This window comes from Atheta coriaria, unplaced genomic scaffold, assembly GCF_025399875.1.
Source record: "Atheta coriaria isolate IRGN ID8LTWV9N9 unplaced genomic scaffold, Caltech_Dcor_3.1 hic_scaffold_14_pilon, whole genome shotgun sequence".
Taxonomy (NCBI): Eukaryota; Metazoa; Arthropoda; class Insecta; order Coleoptera; family Staphylinidae; genus Dalotia; species Dalotia coriaria.
Genome location: NW_027045456.1, coordinates 657,267 through 674,063, shown reverse-complemented (window position 1 = coordinate 674,063; position 16,797 = coordinate 657,267). Strand labels below are relative to the sequence as shown.

At 39.2% G+C, this 16,797-nt stretch overlaps 2 protein-coding genes across 9 annotated transcripts in view; one reads left to right on the top strand and one right to left on the bottom strand.

Moving 5' to 3' along the window:
• Positions 1-16,797, top strand: part of LOC135801922 (uncharacterized) — a 114,328-nt gene that overhangs the window by 9,175 nt on the left and 88,356 nt on the right. For both annotated transcript variants that reach the window (XM_065315443.1, XM_065315442.1), the window contains exon 2: positions 1,867-1,915. The gene's annotated coding sequence lies outside the window, so the exon portion shown is untranslated. The remainder of the gene's footprint in view (positions 1-1,866; positions 1,916-16,797) is intronic.
• The window catches only part of LOC135801931 (rap guanine nucleotide exchange factor 2-like), a 48,709-nt gene continuing 41,390 nt past the window's right edge, over positions 9,479-16,797 (bottom strand). For 4 of the 7 annotated variants that reach the window (XM_065315455.1, XM_065315461.1, XM_065315462.1 and 1 more), the window contains 9 exons: positions 13,843-14,178; positions 12,400-13,778; positions 11,617-12,317; positions 11,347-11,558; positions 10,613-11,291; positions 10,382-10,543; positions 10,173-10,274; positions 9,940-10,029; positions 9,479-9,717 (listed from right to left, as the gene is read on the bottom strand). In XM_065315455.1, the coding sequence (XP_065171527.1) occupies positions 9,518-9,717; positions 9,940-10,029; positions 10,173-10,274; positions 10,382-10,543; positions 10,613-11,291; positions 11,347-11,558; positions 11,617-12,317; positions 12,400-13,778; positions 13,843-14,178 (3,861 nt within the window). In that variant the 3' untranslated portion in view covers positions 9,479-9,517. Of the gene's footprint in view, positions 9,718-9,939; positions 10,030-10,172; positions 10,275-10,381; positions 10,544-10,612; positions 11,292-11,346; positions 11,559-11,616; positions 12,318-12,399; positions 13,779-13,842; positions 14,179-14,274; positions 14,562-16,797 lie in introns of those variants that run through there. The other 3 variants (XM_065315459.1, XM_065315456.1, XM_065315458.1) reach the window with 3 other exon arrangements.

The following is a 16,797-nucleotide window of genomic DNA, read 5'->3' as shown; positions in this document are numbered from 1 at the left end:
AGAGGAATTTCTCCATGGCCGCGATATATCTAGCGAATGATGCATCGTTTCCAGCGAACTGTTCTTAATTAAAATTATATCTACTGCGTGAAAATCACGAAATTTCTGTGCGTTGCAGATTTGGAATTTGGCATGTCACAAGGGGCCTTTTTACGGCTCTCTGTGTCGCGAGTCCGCGTTGTGCAACCTCGCCGACGGGCGAGTGAAATTTCTGATAAAAAACCGCGCACACTCGGACAGAGGCCGAACTGTAATCTAGCAGTATGTATGCGCCGGCCGTGCCCGACCTCCTTCTCGTCTTTCGCTTCTTGTGCGCTTTGTCAGTGCGCGCGCTTATTACCGTTTAGGTAATTTTATTGCGGCGCGCCGCGCTAGCCCAGCCGATACATTAGTTAATTTTATTTGTGCTGCTTATAAGTTGTGCGCCCGTGGCGCAATTATTTATTGATAATAAGTTAGCGGCTTTATTATTCTCGTTTCATGTTCCGCGCGCGCGCGAGGCGGCTGAAATTATGTGCGCGAACTAAAACACACACGCGAATGAAAGTTTCGCTGGTAGCGTGTTACAATATTACTGTTAATTTCATTTCTTTCGATCGCGTCTTGATAGGTATAAATAGAGACTATATTGTTTTGCAACTAGACAATTTAATTAATTTACAGCTCAAGGGCAAATAGTATATGGATATATTTTTGTTGAATTTAATTTTTTTTCACAAATATTATAGTTTTACTGCCTTAGGGCCTCAAATATTTTATCACCTCACGTTGAAAAAAAGCAAAAACAACAACAAAGAATACTAAATATTTTAAATCATCGTATTGTTTCAACTTGTAGGCAGTTTTTGTAAAACACTACGCGATTTTTATGCGAATTTGTACAAATGACGAACTTGAACGACTTTCTCTCACTTAATCCATGTAACCTTCACGCAGTCGATCTCTATTAGAATCACGTTGTTGCTGTTCTCCATTGTTCGTGTCAATTCGTGTTCGGAGAACGCTACAGCACTCTGATAACGCAATTATTTTACTCCCGACTTCTGTACGTTTCAATGCCGTTCCATTAGCAGCCATTGTTGCGTTCCGCATAATAATAATAATAATACGAAAAAACATTCCAAACAACGGGAAATCTGTCACCCATATTTGCAGTTTACAGCAAAAAAAGCATCTAAACCAAGTTAATTGCGAGTAACGTTTGTCGCATCCAACAGCATCCGAAAAATCGTGTCATGTTAACTTGCGTGAACATAATAAACCTTGCTAATTTGCAGAAGACACTAAAAATGTCATTATGTTGAAGTGTTGAAACTTTTTCTGTTCGTAAGAATAGTGTAGTGTATTTATAATTTAAACTGTATGCTTACCAAAATAATGTGTAAATTGTTGTGTGTAATGTAAAATGTTAGTAATTATCCAATTTGATGTTTGCAACTTTTGCAAAACCGCATGGGAAATATGGTAACAATATTATGATGCTCGAATTCTAATTAATTCGAAGGACAAATTAAAATACAAACAACATCGCGAGTTTTCTCATACAAAAGATTACCATAATTTAAAATAGAAGAAATTATTAATAATTATTTTTAATTATTCCTGATTTACGAGTATTGCGAGATTCTCATTGAAAATTTTCGTTTTCAACGCAGTTTTGTAGTCTTCAGTTTAAGTTTGAAGATCGGTTGAATTCATGTTGTTGCGCGGAACTCATTCGTGCATATCTCAAACCGCAAATACCGCTTACGTTGAGATGTCTACAAGTTTAGATAATGAAGGAACGTTTAATGGCCGCTTGGTCGTTATTTGCTCTTGTTTTCCGTTTCCAACTTCGTCACTAATATTCATTGTTTATTGTTGCAGCACGCAAGGAGGTACGGAATTTGTCCGAAGCTTGGCTCGTCCACGATCTGTAAGTACACCACACATTCATTGCCCATTGCAATAACAATTGATTCCGGCGATCCGGGCGCCGATAGGCGCGTTCGTTATTTATACGTTTGATGATCTTGACTCTTGGCCGCGTGACGCAATCGGCGGTTTTCACTTTTAACAGCGGAATGCGCATCGCTTATATCGATAATAATCTCAAACCGGCAATGTAAACCAACTGATTGTTGGCTGCCTAATGCCGCCGCGGTGTGCATGCGTTTGTTGTATTTGTCATAAAGTTCGCTCTTGAATGACGCCAAATTACTGTAATTTTCGATTGTAAAATCGAGACCGGCCAGAGTTGCCAGTCGAAGCAATTGAATCGAATGGGTCGTGCACGATGATGATCATGATAATGATGATGGTATGGATATCGAAATGAAAAGTTAAATTGTTTACGTGCGAATAGTGCCAATATCATCAATATCAAACCATGGAATGTGGAAATATTTGGCAATGTAAAAATAATATAATAACAAGTGCGTAGATGAATAAAAACAAAACATGAAAAAAATGATTGCTCTACTCTATTTTATGCTCACGTCCTTCAGTGGTTCTTCTTATAAACAATTATTATTAAATTTGTGGTTAAGATACACTTGATTCGCTCAAAGTAGATTATGTTATGAAGTTATGGTGTCAAAAACTCTACAGTCAAGTGAGAACAATAAACTAATTGCGAATTTCCTTGACACATAATATTCAGAGATACGCGCATTGTGTAAGTGAATTGAATAGTTGTCGGTTGCGCTACGATAAATAAATTTATTATTTATATTATTCAAAAATTCACCAATCCATTGTTTGATTATGCATTCAAAGTACGTCTGCACAATTCAAAGCTTTTCTAGTATCTAGTATATTCAATTTGTATACGAAATTGTTTATGATAATTGCACACACATAATGCAGGCAACATTTGAAATCGGAATGTATTCCTAAATGGAAACGCTGTAGACGCGGGCGTGCTTTGCAACTTGTGTAATTTTTAAATTGATTTATTGACAACTGAGAGTTTTATTTGAATTTATATAAGCGGGCTGATTAGAGATTTTGAAGCGGCACAAAGGTGCGGAAAAAGTTTAGTATCCAATTTCTTCGCTTGACATAACTATAACTTGCATGAAATATGTTTATTGCTTTACACATGGCTATAAAAATGAATTCAATTAATCGATTGATCGATCTAAATGCCATGTGAGCATAATTCTACATCACATATATTGGAATATATAAAAAGGTGTTACTGTACTTGTTTAAGAATTTCGTTATTTGAAAAAAAAACGTAGAAATTATTCGTTTTTTCTAATTTATTTTTAACCTAGTGTGAGGAATAGAAAATTTTAGTTTGTGCAGCCGCCGCTGTTGCGCTGGCAGTTCCAGCTTTTTTGTTTGGTGGCGCTGATCGCGTTCACATAACCAAACATTATAACAAGTTTTATTAATTTTTAATGTTCAACATCGTATTTTATAAATTGATACTTAATCAATTGAATTATTCGTATTTGAAATTAGACCGCTTTAACTAGCCACTATTTCCTCACAAGTTTTAAATTGCCATCTATATCTCTGCATTTAACGATTGCGGAAACGTCGCACACGGCAAATGAACAATGATAAAACTCTACCAGCGGCGGCGCAATAAAACATTTTTGGACGCTCGATAAATTCCGTTTCGTTACGTTTCGCAAAAGTAAAATTTACGGCACAATAAAAAGATTTGCATAATTTTCTCCCCACTTTCGCTTTGATCTTTGTCGCTGTCGCTTGGCGGCTCACGTGCATAAAGTATGGAATTTTAAGTGTCGCACGCAAAAACAAATTGCACTTGGCACGAGCCTACACATCGCCGAATATGAACAATGTGCGCAAGAAGCGGGTTCGTATTTCCAATTTTGATGATAATGTTTCGCCTGATTTCCGCATTTGCGCCACACACGGAGTTTTCAAATTTGCATATAAAACGGACGCGAGTTCGAAACAGATTCCTTTTCGGCAGATGCATGTTTAAATTTATGGCTGTTGCATCACGGGAAGAGAATTATATGCGACGAGAACCTGTTAGTTAGATTTACAATAAATTCGAGGAAGAAATTGAAAGTTTGCTATAAAACACGGGAATTTATTTCGTTTTCAACACGTTGTGCTTGGAAGTTGGATTATTCAAAGAGCATATTAACATTTTACACGCATATTGAATGTTCCAGCATTATAATCCGCTTGAAATTTAAGAATATGGATATTGTAAGCCAGATAATAAATTCATAATCGTAAAAGTCTCGTGGGTACCTATGTTAATATTTTCATTAAAATCTACAAATAGTCTTTAAAAGTCAAACGAAGTTATTTCAATCAACCTAGCGACACTAACAAGGAACCTTTTAGGAAACTTTGAGTTTAAATAAATTATCGCCATCTCATCATGTTGAATCCTCAGGAATGTTAATCTAAAAGATTTATATTTATTAAATTATTTTTATTTTGGTGATGAATAAATTAGCCAGAGATTACCTACATGATTTACGCAGCATATCAATTATTAAAATTATAATCCAACAAGTCAAAGCAATTTTATTAGTATTAGAGTTATTGTCCATATAGCAACAAATCTAACAAGTTCAGGACTCTTTATATACCTACTAGTGAATGAAAGGTGTTTGATATTGGAGGCTCATTAAAAGGCAATTTCGCCGCCTGGAAATGGACTTGGACTTATGGGAAATTAATAAATCTGCATGTTATGTTATCTGCATGTCTCGTAAATCACCGAGATTGACATGGTTCAAATACCATCAGCAATATAAAGAGCTATTTTGTGCGTTCATGCAATTACATTATTTCAATTATTTTGTGGGGGTTATGATGTTTGATTCAAAAGTTGGGTTAATTAAGTCAATTACGCATGCACAAAATACAAAATCACAAATTTTCTTAAATTTTCTGCTGATTTTACAAAATTGACAAATAATTTGAACATTGAAGTAACTTTAATTAAAATTTTATAAAATACTCCTCAGGATATTGCTAAAACGGTTTAACCATTCATCATTTATTATAATTTGTTAAACCTAGCAATTAGTTACTAATTATTCAACATTAAACTTATTATTCATTGTCATATAGGCAAATATACTGCTCATTTATGATGATTGAAGTATGCTAATGAACTTAGCTATACTGGATTAGCGTGTAACTCAATTTAAGTTTATAGTTTGTAGAGTTTCCAAGTGCAAATAAAAACATGGTCATCGCAAACAATTATTAAAGTTTAATGTAAGAATGCAAGTAATTGTCTGTAATTTAATCGAACGTAAATTCGTGAACACGAACAAACGATCAATTCGCATATTCAAAGTTTTAATTCGATTCACATTTTTTGCGTCTCACTGCACACAAGTAAGCAATTTAGCCAACAGTAAATACTAAATTAAACTTGCGAGAACAAAAACTCATAAACAAATAATACTACACGCGAGGTAAACGCGCTCATAAGCTATGTGGTTAATTAATTTAATTGTTAAATTAAAGCCCATAAAACACGCATACACAGTTAGTCAAATTAATATTGTTCATTGTTGTACAAATTATGATCGCTCATTTTGCAGGCGAGGAGTTGAAAAGTTTTAAATGTCCATGAAATTGTCATTCTGAGATGATGAGCAATTTTGTATTAATAAGCTATTTACACAAAACATTAATTAAGATTTGTGAACGGTGGATTGTGCTTTGTTGCGTGGCATGCATCTCTTAATTAGGATCTTGATTATAACCTCGGTCATTTTTCATCAATTTATTGATTCGCCATCATCTCCTCAGGACCGCGCTCGTTGCGAGATGCTCAGCGATTAATAAACGCATGCCCGACGAAGCATGACCGAAATGACTGACAGCGCCGCATCTCGCATATCGGAGAAAAGTTCGACAAACGGCTCCGGGCGGGAACAATCGCTCGCCCATCGTTAAAAAGAGTTAAAAGAGTTCGATCGCACTGGAAATTGAGCAATCACAGGCGCACCGTTTACAGTTAGCCCCGTGCACACTCCAAACGCCAAAGACTTAGACCCGCGTGGACCTTTAGACCCACTCTCTTGCACAATATATCTCTCGCACCGAAAATGATTTATTAACATCGATTAAAAGACGATTAATATATATCTTTAGTAAATATGGGATGCGCCCAAGTGTTTGGTGTCACACCGCAATACGTCTTTATCGTTTTTATTGGGTTGATAATGTGCTTAATATTTGCATATTTTGACTCTGTTAGTATATCGCGCGCGGAATTTTACTACTATCAACTATAGGAACGATAAATCACGCCTGGATATTAGAAGTAAGCAGTTGTTCCGAACGCCTGTTGGTTGGAGCGGCGAAAAAAATGCTCCGCGTTGCTCAAAAGCCGTTATAGTTCACAGTTTCGAATGCGGCGCTCGTACATTACCTTTTGGCGTTTCTTCGGCGTGCGCACAACCGAAAATTATGCCAACAATAGAAGGTCGTGATCTCCAAGTTCGAATGACTTGCGGCATGTTTGTTACTACGTGCGACGAGCGTAAAAAGCGGTTAAGGGACCTTCAACTTCCTGTTTCCGTCGCGTCTTGACGCAATACCAAAATTAAATCCAAGAAAATTTGATTGGTAACCGAAAGTTGGGTTATTGAACATCGCGCATGCGCAACATGTAATTTTTCGTTATGTTCATTGGCATAGTATTAATTTAGGATACTTTTACATATCATTATTCCCACACAATTTCATATCATTCAATTTAACATATTTATTCGCCTACGCACCTCGGCTACTTTGCTACCTGGCTGATTGTGTTTTTTTGCGCATTGTTTCGCAAGACGAAATCGCATACGCGGCTCAAAACAGCGACACTTTAACAATCTTAATATTAAATCACAAAATAAAACCTTGCAGGTTTTGATTCAATTTTTTTTTTCTCGCATATTTCGCACACTTTATTAGTGCTTGTTTACATCTCATTCAAAGCTTTTAAAATTAGACAAATATTCTCATCGTTTTCTATTTATACTGTTGAATTAAGTGTTGTGATTTATGCGGGTTGTATTATGATGAAGAAAATTTCAAACTCCTTGAGCTCACTGGCTCAGCACTGGCAGCTCACCTGGCTAATTTGGAAATTTTGCAATAGATGTTTTAACTACGTAGATAACTAGCGATTAACTAGCGATACGCGCCGTAAAAAGCGCTTTAATTAAAATTTTACGTCAAGGCTACCTGTGCGTGTTAAGCAATACACATTTAATTGTCCAATATTGTTGGCTTGTTGCTAAAAATTTATCTTGATTCGAAGATCTGCACGAAACAAAAATGTCGTTACAATTAGAGTCTAATGTTGGTGGAATCTAAGATTAATAGGTCAGTGCAATAAATTATAAACACACCCAAAAAGTTGCAGCAAGCGCAACGGTAATAATTATTTTATTTTAACGTTTTCTACTACTCAAAAATATAAAAGAGCAGCGAATTAATTTGATTCTGTTTAATAAATGAATTGTTTTGTTTATTTATAATGATTTCTAAAACAGATGCACTTTCTCCGAAACTAATTATATTCAAGTGCAACACAGTTAGTGAAACTTTTTCATAGTCGTGATTTGTCGCATCAAATCATTACCATCTCATTTTTATGTCACGCAGGTTAAACGCGCTAAACTTCGCTCATCTGCCGGTTAAAATTAAGAAATTGTCATTAGGCACTCGTATTTTACGCGGTCCGAGGCACTTACTTTCTTCGCATTGTTCCCCATTTTGCAATTTTTTATTTCATTTTCCAATGTTTTCTTCACATAATTTGTTAGCAAAGCATTTTGAAACTGTCGTTGTAACTTTCTTTTTACACTTGCAACATCAACGAAAAGTAACGTTTTTCTGCTTGTTCCTAAATGATTTGCGGAGAATATTCTATGTAAAGTAATGAAGTAATGCCTTCATTAAGTGTGCACAAGTAAAAGTCAACTTTCCATGCTGCTACACTCGTCAAGCCTCGAAAATAAAAACCAAAATTGCATTGTTACCATAAAGATTATAATTTTATTCGGTGATTTTGCCTTTTGATGCCCACAGTTTCGATTTCTAAGCCAAAACGTTCATTCTCGGCACTTTAATGATTTAAAATTCCTCAAGTCATTATACGAAATTGAAAATTCGTTAATCGCCAGTTAATCCAATAAATATTAAAACATAACGTAATTTGATAACAGTTATTCTCATGTGGGAATCTTTTCAATTTCAATTACGCTTATGCGAACATTAACGACTACCCAGCCTGCTCCGTAGGTGTTTTTTCTGCGCCGAAATAATATTAATTCACAAATCGTGAGAATAAAAGTGAATATATATTATGTACAGTTAAATACGGTTAAGTCTATAATTCGTCATTAACCTCCACTGACAACACAGACCACCGAATATACGAAAATCTAATTTAATAAAACAGATCACTGATTTCATCTGATCAAACTAATTAACTAACTTTGAGTGGCTGCGGATTAATCACCAGCGATTAGAGCAAATTTCGTTTTCAACGGTGGTTTTCTACACGTTGTTGTGTAAATATTTAGATTCTAGCAATGATTAATTGCGTTCGTTTGCGCTGCGTGTGCTGTGCGCGAGTTAATTAATTTATTTGCCGTTATAATTATCGATTTTAACTGAAAACGGAAGAACCGGTAGCCAGCGCGTTTACAACGTTGTGCACTGTGTACACTATGTAACATTGTGTGTACAGTTTTAACCAGCGCGTGTAAACACACACACAAACACACGGATTCAATGGGTTGGTGGACGGCCGCGTGCGAGTTTGACCCATCGAACGCGCGAGACACTCCGGATGTGCTCCACTGGAATTTTTAATTAGCCTCGTGTTAAGCGATTGCTAATTAAGTTACGGAGCTGATGCCAAACATGATTTTGCGGATTGGTTTAAGTAATTTACCGTTTTATTCGCATCATCAGAAGTGAGATTTTGCCAATTTCAGTCAATTTAATTTTTTGAAGTAAAAACTTCTTTAGAATCATTGTGATTTCAAAATTAATGAAACAACACTAAAAAGAGACAAAGAGAATAAGAGATCACAAATATACAGTTTCCTATTATCAAACTAAAAGCGCTAGAATTTAACGAATTGCTGATTATGAAAGATTGGAAAATTCCCTATCAGATAAAAATATAAAATAATTATATTTCCAACAGCAAAAGGTCAAAAAACGCCACTAAAAGTGCTAAAAAGTTGCATTTTTCAATTTTTGCCCATTTTATTCAATCGCGAATATCTCGTAAACTAAAAGAGATAATTAGGATCTGATCGCAGCATCTTAATCTACGGACTATTCTCTATAAGATAGGATAGTTGAAACGGAAATCTGAGACATGAAATTTTTATTCTTAAGAAAAAATTGCCAAGGGGGTGCTTGATACTTTTCATCGAGGATTTTGGATAATTAATATCTCTTAAATTAAAATCGATAGCAACCAACGAATTGCTGATTATGAAAGATTGGAATATTCTGTAAGGTGTGTGAGTCGGTGCGGATGTGTGCAAAGAGCAAATATTTAAGGTGGCTGATATGAGTTTGAACGTGAGGTGCTTTCAGTTCTCGTCGCAGCGTACGTACCGTGATCGGTGTCAGGGTCCGTATGATAATGGTAACCCTGGGTGACTCCTTCATGGGAATGTGCTCGCCCTAATCTATTCAAACGAGCCATTTGAGCAGCCACGCTATAAGCCGGAGGTTGTCGTCGCCCACCTACACCTAACATAAAAACATCCATTGAATACCATTTCAATCATTTACCAACGGCAACGAACACCACAACAACGCTTTCTACTGGACCACGGATGTTATTGCTTCAAATATACCTGCGACTATTGTTATATGATATGATTTTGATGAAAGCATAAAAAAGTTGCCAAAGCGCCGCAGATTATTTTGTTTGTTTTGAAGTCAGCTAGAAACCCCAAGAAAAGGACTTACCATTAGCATTTCGTAAAGTTAAGTGAGGCAAAGGGGGCAACACGGCCACAGCATGAGAGGGCATTAAACCAGGACGAGTGGGACACCAGCCTGATACCAAACACCAAACAAGATACATTGTCACATATCGCACAAATTCACTGACACAATTCCAAATTTTAAAAACATCGCACCCATCATGCAAAACGATATTCCCAAAATCAGCCAGAATTAGTATTGTTCGGTAGACATACCTGACGTCAGCGTGGAAGGAACTCTCGTCGGACTTAGACCACGTGGAGGATAGTGCGACCCATCGCCCGAACTGTGCCCTGAATCTGACGATGCCACCGAGCCTACAGAGATATTAAGCGTCATTCAAAACATGCTCAGCAATTCGCTACGAAGATTGCAATAGTAGAAACAGAATAGTAAGGATGGTGCATGAGTGCAATATGCTTACCGGACTTGCGTAGGGGCATGTTGCTTAGTGAGGTGACGCTACTGCTTTCCGCCGAGAGAGCGACTGATGGCAGCGGCGTAGGAGTATCGGAGTGTGAGCGTTCGTGCATTGATCTGCCACCGGTACCGCTGCTGCTATACGATCCGTAACTCGAGTAACTGCCTGCATAATAAAATTATTGCATCGCTTTTAGTACGCGGGAGTTTCATAATTCGGTTAAAATTCACTTACCAGTTGCGCTTGGCGCTCGCCGCACTCCCGGGCTTGGCTGTGGATTCATACCGAGAATACCATGCGTTTGTCTAGAGTATGGCCTCGTTTTAGTTGGTTCGGATAGCGCCAATAGCTTTCTAACGGCTTTAGGTGATGCAGAGCCGAACTTCGCAGTAGGTTTACGCTCATCGCTGGCGCTGCTCGTACTGCTAGTAGTTGACGGCGCTGGAGAAGCATGTCGTTTGCTTCGGGGATTAGAAGCCGCCGAAATTGCAGGCGTATTCGCTGGTTCACACTCCAACGACATGTCGTGTAAACGCATCTCATCACTGACAACTTGAAGATTGTTCAAGTAAGCTTTTACCCGTCGCACCATCTGCGACTCCTCGAACATTTTCTTTGGGTTTGGTGCCGCTGCTGACTTCTTTCGCCGTTTTACTGTTGCTTGTCCTTGGGGATGATGCTGCGAAGATTGAGTTGTTAGCTGGTTTAAAGCAACCATTGCATTGCTGGTCGGTTGGCCACCAAGTTCCAGCATGGTGAGGAGATCATACGGACTACTGCACATGTTACTCAGGGTCCTTACTTCTTTCGCAATCATACGCAACTTTTCGAAATTGATTAAGCCTTCCACGTTACTGTCATTGCCAAGATGAATGAAAGTTAGATCCTTCTTAACAACTGGATAGAAAGGTATCTAAAAATATTCGTCATTAATAAAATAAACTTTGTAAATTATTTGCAACGCTTACAATTGGTGGCTGATTTTGTTCAGAATTCACAAGTTGTCTATATTTGCTCATGTTCCTGGAAGGATCCATAAGTTGTTGCAATTCCGAGAATATGCGTTGGTACTTGGTTGGTAATTTGTCCCAACTTTGGCGCAATCTTGATACAGCACCGTGACCCAAACCGCTGATGATTGCAAACATGGAGTTGAAATTTTTACACTCTTTGCATTGTCCTATAAAAGCCCAAGTTAGAACGTCTAATACATGATTCTGAAAATGTCATCATCTTACTTGCTACTTTAACGAACTGCTTGATGATCTTCATCCGCCGCACGGCGTTGTGCTCACTGCAGACTTCCGTAACGACCCAAAACATTTCCTTATTGACCAAAGCAGCAAACTGGTCCAACATTGGAGTGCCATACTTGGAGTTTAACTCAAACAACTCGTCAATGTACTCGGTCGGCTCTATTTGTCTAAATATGCTGAAGTCCTGCAACGTTAACTGAATGGCAACCTCGACTGCGTTCAGCTGTAAGAAGTGTACAGCGCTCTCTCTTATTAATTCAGGCGCCATGTCGTCTGAGACGAGCGTCTCTGAAATTCCATTCGTCTTGAGGTAATATCGACTGCTGAGCCCGATGCGCTCCGCAAGATTCTGCAGTTGGTCTGGCAACCGCCGTTGTTTGATAGTTTGGTTCTCAGTGACGGACACTTCACACAGACTGAACATACTGCTCGACTCTGTCATGCCGTATTCACGTAACGCCAGCATTACGACTTCATGCGCCGTCGTTTCCTTATGGATTAGTAGGTATTTGTACGTTTGGTCGGGCTTGAAAACTTTGAGAACGTGCTCCGGATAATCTGTGCAGCGCGAGTCATCGTAATACAGCGACATCAAATCGGGATTGCTCTGTGAGCAGAATGTGCTGGCGCTCAGCGTCGCCTGCGGGGGAAAACTGTCTACCTGATCTGTATTCATCGCCAAGCTGTAAAACAAGTTGTTATTAAATAAAAGTAACACCAAACTTTTGATTTTTCTCGATTAAATAGATGATCAAATATACTCACTTGATCATATTTTTGGGTAAAATATTCATCTTCATGAGGGCTTTCTGCAGTCGCCGTTTTGGTCCAAGCGTCATAAAGCTTTGTTTCTTGTTCTCTTTATGTGGGCTGTTGTTAATGGTAACTGGTTGCTGGGAAAGGGAGTCCACGGGACCGTCTATGCTATATCGGGCGCGCGGGTCCGGCTGCAGCTTTGAGATTTCGGAAGCTTTTCTGCCTCGCGGTCGAGGCGAGTTGTCGGGTGTATTCAACATTTCCTTGAAATTCAACAGATTTGATTTCACCGTTATGCTTAAATGCGTAGCGCCCTTTAACGTTTCCAGTGCCTTCGTTTGCGGCACGTGTTCGAAACTTTGTCCGTTTACTTCGAGGATTTGATCGCCACGTTTTAGACCCACTTCTTCTGCCTTCGTTTTCTTATTAACCTTTGAAATGAATATCCCAAAGTTGCGTTCGTAGCCGCCCATGATTTCAAAATTGAGAGGTTCCTCTCGACTAGATCGCGCCAACACCACGTTGCGAATTCGAGCCTTCGCCGCGCACGCAATATTCAACAGCCGTAATTGTCCCTTCATCGTTTCTTTCTCCAAACCCAGCTCGAAAGTCTCAAGAAACTCGATCATGTCGGGATCGGTTTCAAAATCCGTGAAGTGATTGTTAACCCACAGTAGTACGACACGTGTCACTCTATCACGAATATCTGCATTCGCAAACCACTCGAGCAACTGATCAGTCACGTGCAGCGGACTTTTAATAAATGTCCGATGCGTGAGAAGAAAGTCCTCCACATATGTCGGATCGGTCAAGCTATTCTCTTCGATTAACTGCTCCATTAACACTTTTGCCGTTGCGCGTATTACTACATGCCCTCGGCGATTGTTACTCTGTTGCAAATCGTTGGTACCGCGCAATTCAGTGACCATAATCAGTTTACCGTCGACTTCATGCCTGCGAGTATTCTCCTCACCCTGATGCTGAATCCTATAGTAATCATTTTGAGTAATGCAGACGAACTGACAATCATCACACTTTGTCCGCATATAACCCTTATGATATAGCTTATCCATTGTAGGCAGAATGCCGAAGGAATCACCCACGGTCAGGATCTGCGGTTCCTCGCCCGGTATCGTTACCTCAACGGTACCATTCACAAGCACCGACCACGAATCCAATTCCTCACCATCGTTCATCACAATTGTCCCACCTTTCTCCACCACTGCAAAAACCATTACCGCGCATAGCTCGCGCCGTACCGTCAGCGTCATGTTCGTGAAGGCCTTCAATTGTTGAGTCAATTCCAAGAGTGCATCAATGTCCTCGTTGGTGCGCTCGATAGGGTCTTTCTCCAAGCTATCGCGAACAAAATCCCGCACGCGTAAGCTCTGTGAAATAATACCGACAAAATTGATTACATTATAATGAAAAAAAGTTGGTCCCATCACATACCTCCATGCTTTCGGCCAAATCATCCTCTTCCTCACTGTCGTCCACAACGCTCTCGACGAGCCCGGTGAAGTCAAGCTCCTCGTCGACTTCCGAGTGCGTCGACGCCATCGTGTCCGAACCGCTGTACGCCGAGCTAGTGTCAGACGAATGAGATCCGCGGCTGTTTTTATTGTTGTACAAGTTTGCCCTGTGACCAGGGATGCCCGATTGCGGCATAAAAGCATCGTCCAGTACGATGTGTCTATTTGTCGAATCCATTGGCGTTATACTGACTGATCTGATACTGGAAATACTATTTGTGGTCGTAGATGAATGCTCCAAGTCGGGATAATCAATCTGAAACGAAAGAAAACTTATAACATCAAAATTGCAATCATTTTAAGCGTTGGTACATAATCATTCTTTTTCTACAGTTTATTTTTAAAACTGTACCTCAGACTCGGCTGTATCTGAAATTGAATTCGGCCAAGATTGCGATTGCAATCTTGCTCGCCTTCTGCGCAAAACTATATCCTCCATCCGCACGCTTTTTGGGCGTAGCTTTAAGTGTCCGAGCGTACTCCGCCGGCGGTGTATGGCAGGACGGTCCTGCCTGACCGCTGTATTCAATGCGTGCTTGAGCATTCTTCCTGCAGTTCTTTGTTCCTCTATAAGTAGCGTTCAATGCTCACGTTATGCGTGAAACAACTCCAAGAAGCGCCTGATAATAATCATTTGTCTGCACCGCACGCAGCAAGGAATTTACCAAAGTTACCGAACAAAGTAACCACACACAAATCCACAAACTAATCACGTAACCCTTCACCGAATTTAATTATGCATCCACCGAAATAGTTTGACGCAAGAATGAACAGTTCTTGAGAAGCGCAAAATTGTATAACTAGTGAACGAGAAGTCTAACGAACAACTAAGTGATATCATCCACGGGACCGATATTAAAACCGCTTTATCAGTGCGCAAACGGAAATATAATAAGTTTATTCATGTTAACACGCACACATTCTCCAGTGTACACGTATACTTCAGCATTCCGACGACAATACACACTGATTTTTGTTGCTATAGTTAATCTGTGACGCGTTCGTTAACAATTACGAATTGAACAATATGCGTAACACTTAAAAGCGTCCTCGACACCATGGTGCGTAAAGTGCAACTAAAGCGTGCTTTTCAACGGGAAGTTTCTGCTTCCTGCCTCCAGATATAATATTCCGAAACATATAAAAATAGACGCGGGAGGAGAGCTTGCTTGCGACAAATACGTGCATGCGTTTCTAGCTGTCGCAAGAAATTTATCATGTTCCGATGAAAGAACACATGCTCAGAAATGTTAAATATTTTGCTTGTGCGTTTCTCCTGGCTGCGCATGCAGTGCCTATTGCGTCGTGTGTGTGTGTGTGTGTGTGATTTTGTAATTGTAGCAATGCTACGAACGAAGTTTCCCTCGCAACAGTTCTAAACAAAGCGCACTTAATTTTTACTAATGAGATTCAAGAATCGTGAGAAGTAGCACTTGAACGGTTTCCTTTAGTTTCTTGAGAGTAGATATAATTCGTCGATTCGGGAACCTTCGAAGGAGGATGACGTCAGCGCCCCCTAGCAGAGACTTTGTGAACTAATCTATAAGTTAACCTATCTCAGGAGGCTCCAGAATCGGCAAATTATATCTATTTGCGTGTGACCTTTTCAGTATAAAAAAGGTCAATGTTTTCAAAAAATGTATCGAGCTCACCGAACAAATAAATAGCGTGTAAGTTATTGATTCAATTGTCGCTTTCAAATCACAGCGCATTTGTTCAGAAAATTATATATTAACCGGTGGCATAGTTGAACTATGATATTCGAATGGCGTATGTTATATTATTATAATGCACTAGAATGTGTCGTATTTTTAGATGCAGACATTTGTACAAATACCAAGACTCGTAAATAGAAAGTACATCTCCTGGCAAATGACAACAATTAACTCATTTGCGGTGATTTAACTCTAAATCACAGCATAATGATACTGCACACCAAAATATAACATAGACCTTAATTTAGTTCATGATTAAGATTCCGGGTCAAACGAAAACAATGCACTGGGACTATTAAAATAAGTGCAAACATTATTCAGATATGAGAGCTTGAAAGGTCAGGGGTCGCGGCAAGTTCAAAACTGGTTGCTAGGTGACCCAAACAAGTCCCGACCATCAAACGGGCTTAGTGATATGGATTCCTGGCCTACCTGCACACCCACGCTGCGGCGCGCTTTGGCTAGAGATTCGGCGAGAACGCCGCCCATGCATTGTTTGCCATTCGAGGCAATTTGCCCCAATAAATTCGACGAAATCAGATTTACCGCATGCGGCAAAATTGCCAAGTTCTATTAGCGAATGCGTCCGCCAATTTCGATATTAGCTGATAATTGCAAACTGATTGAAAATCGATTACACTTGCGAGGGTTGATGTTGAGCACATGTGCGGGCGTAGAGGTGCCAAGTTTTAATAATTTCAAATAACATCAGCTCCCTCGACAGTTTGTTTATGTGTGTGCGCTCGGTAATTAGTCGAGAGAAACAAAATAAGCATACAATGATGGTGCATCCCACATGCGACTAAAAATATCACTCAGCGTGAGGTGCGTTTACTCAGTTTGTGAGAATGACATTTATAAATATAGAAACGATAATTAATTATCGAAAAAAGCTAAAAACTTTTGAATAGCTTACACTATCATAATTTTCTCGCATGTGCATCGGGGAAAAATGCTTAGAAATTAGAAGCAAATAAAAACAAACGCAACGTTTCCGTTTTCACACTAACATCCGGTTGGTTGGCCGGTAGTCAAGTGCGTACGTAGATTCAAGTAGGCCTAATTTGTATGCCGCGATCGTCTTAAAACGATACTCGTGCTGCTCGAACGGGCGCATCTGTTACGCGTTTAAATTAATTAAAACGCCGCTAATTATAAAC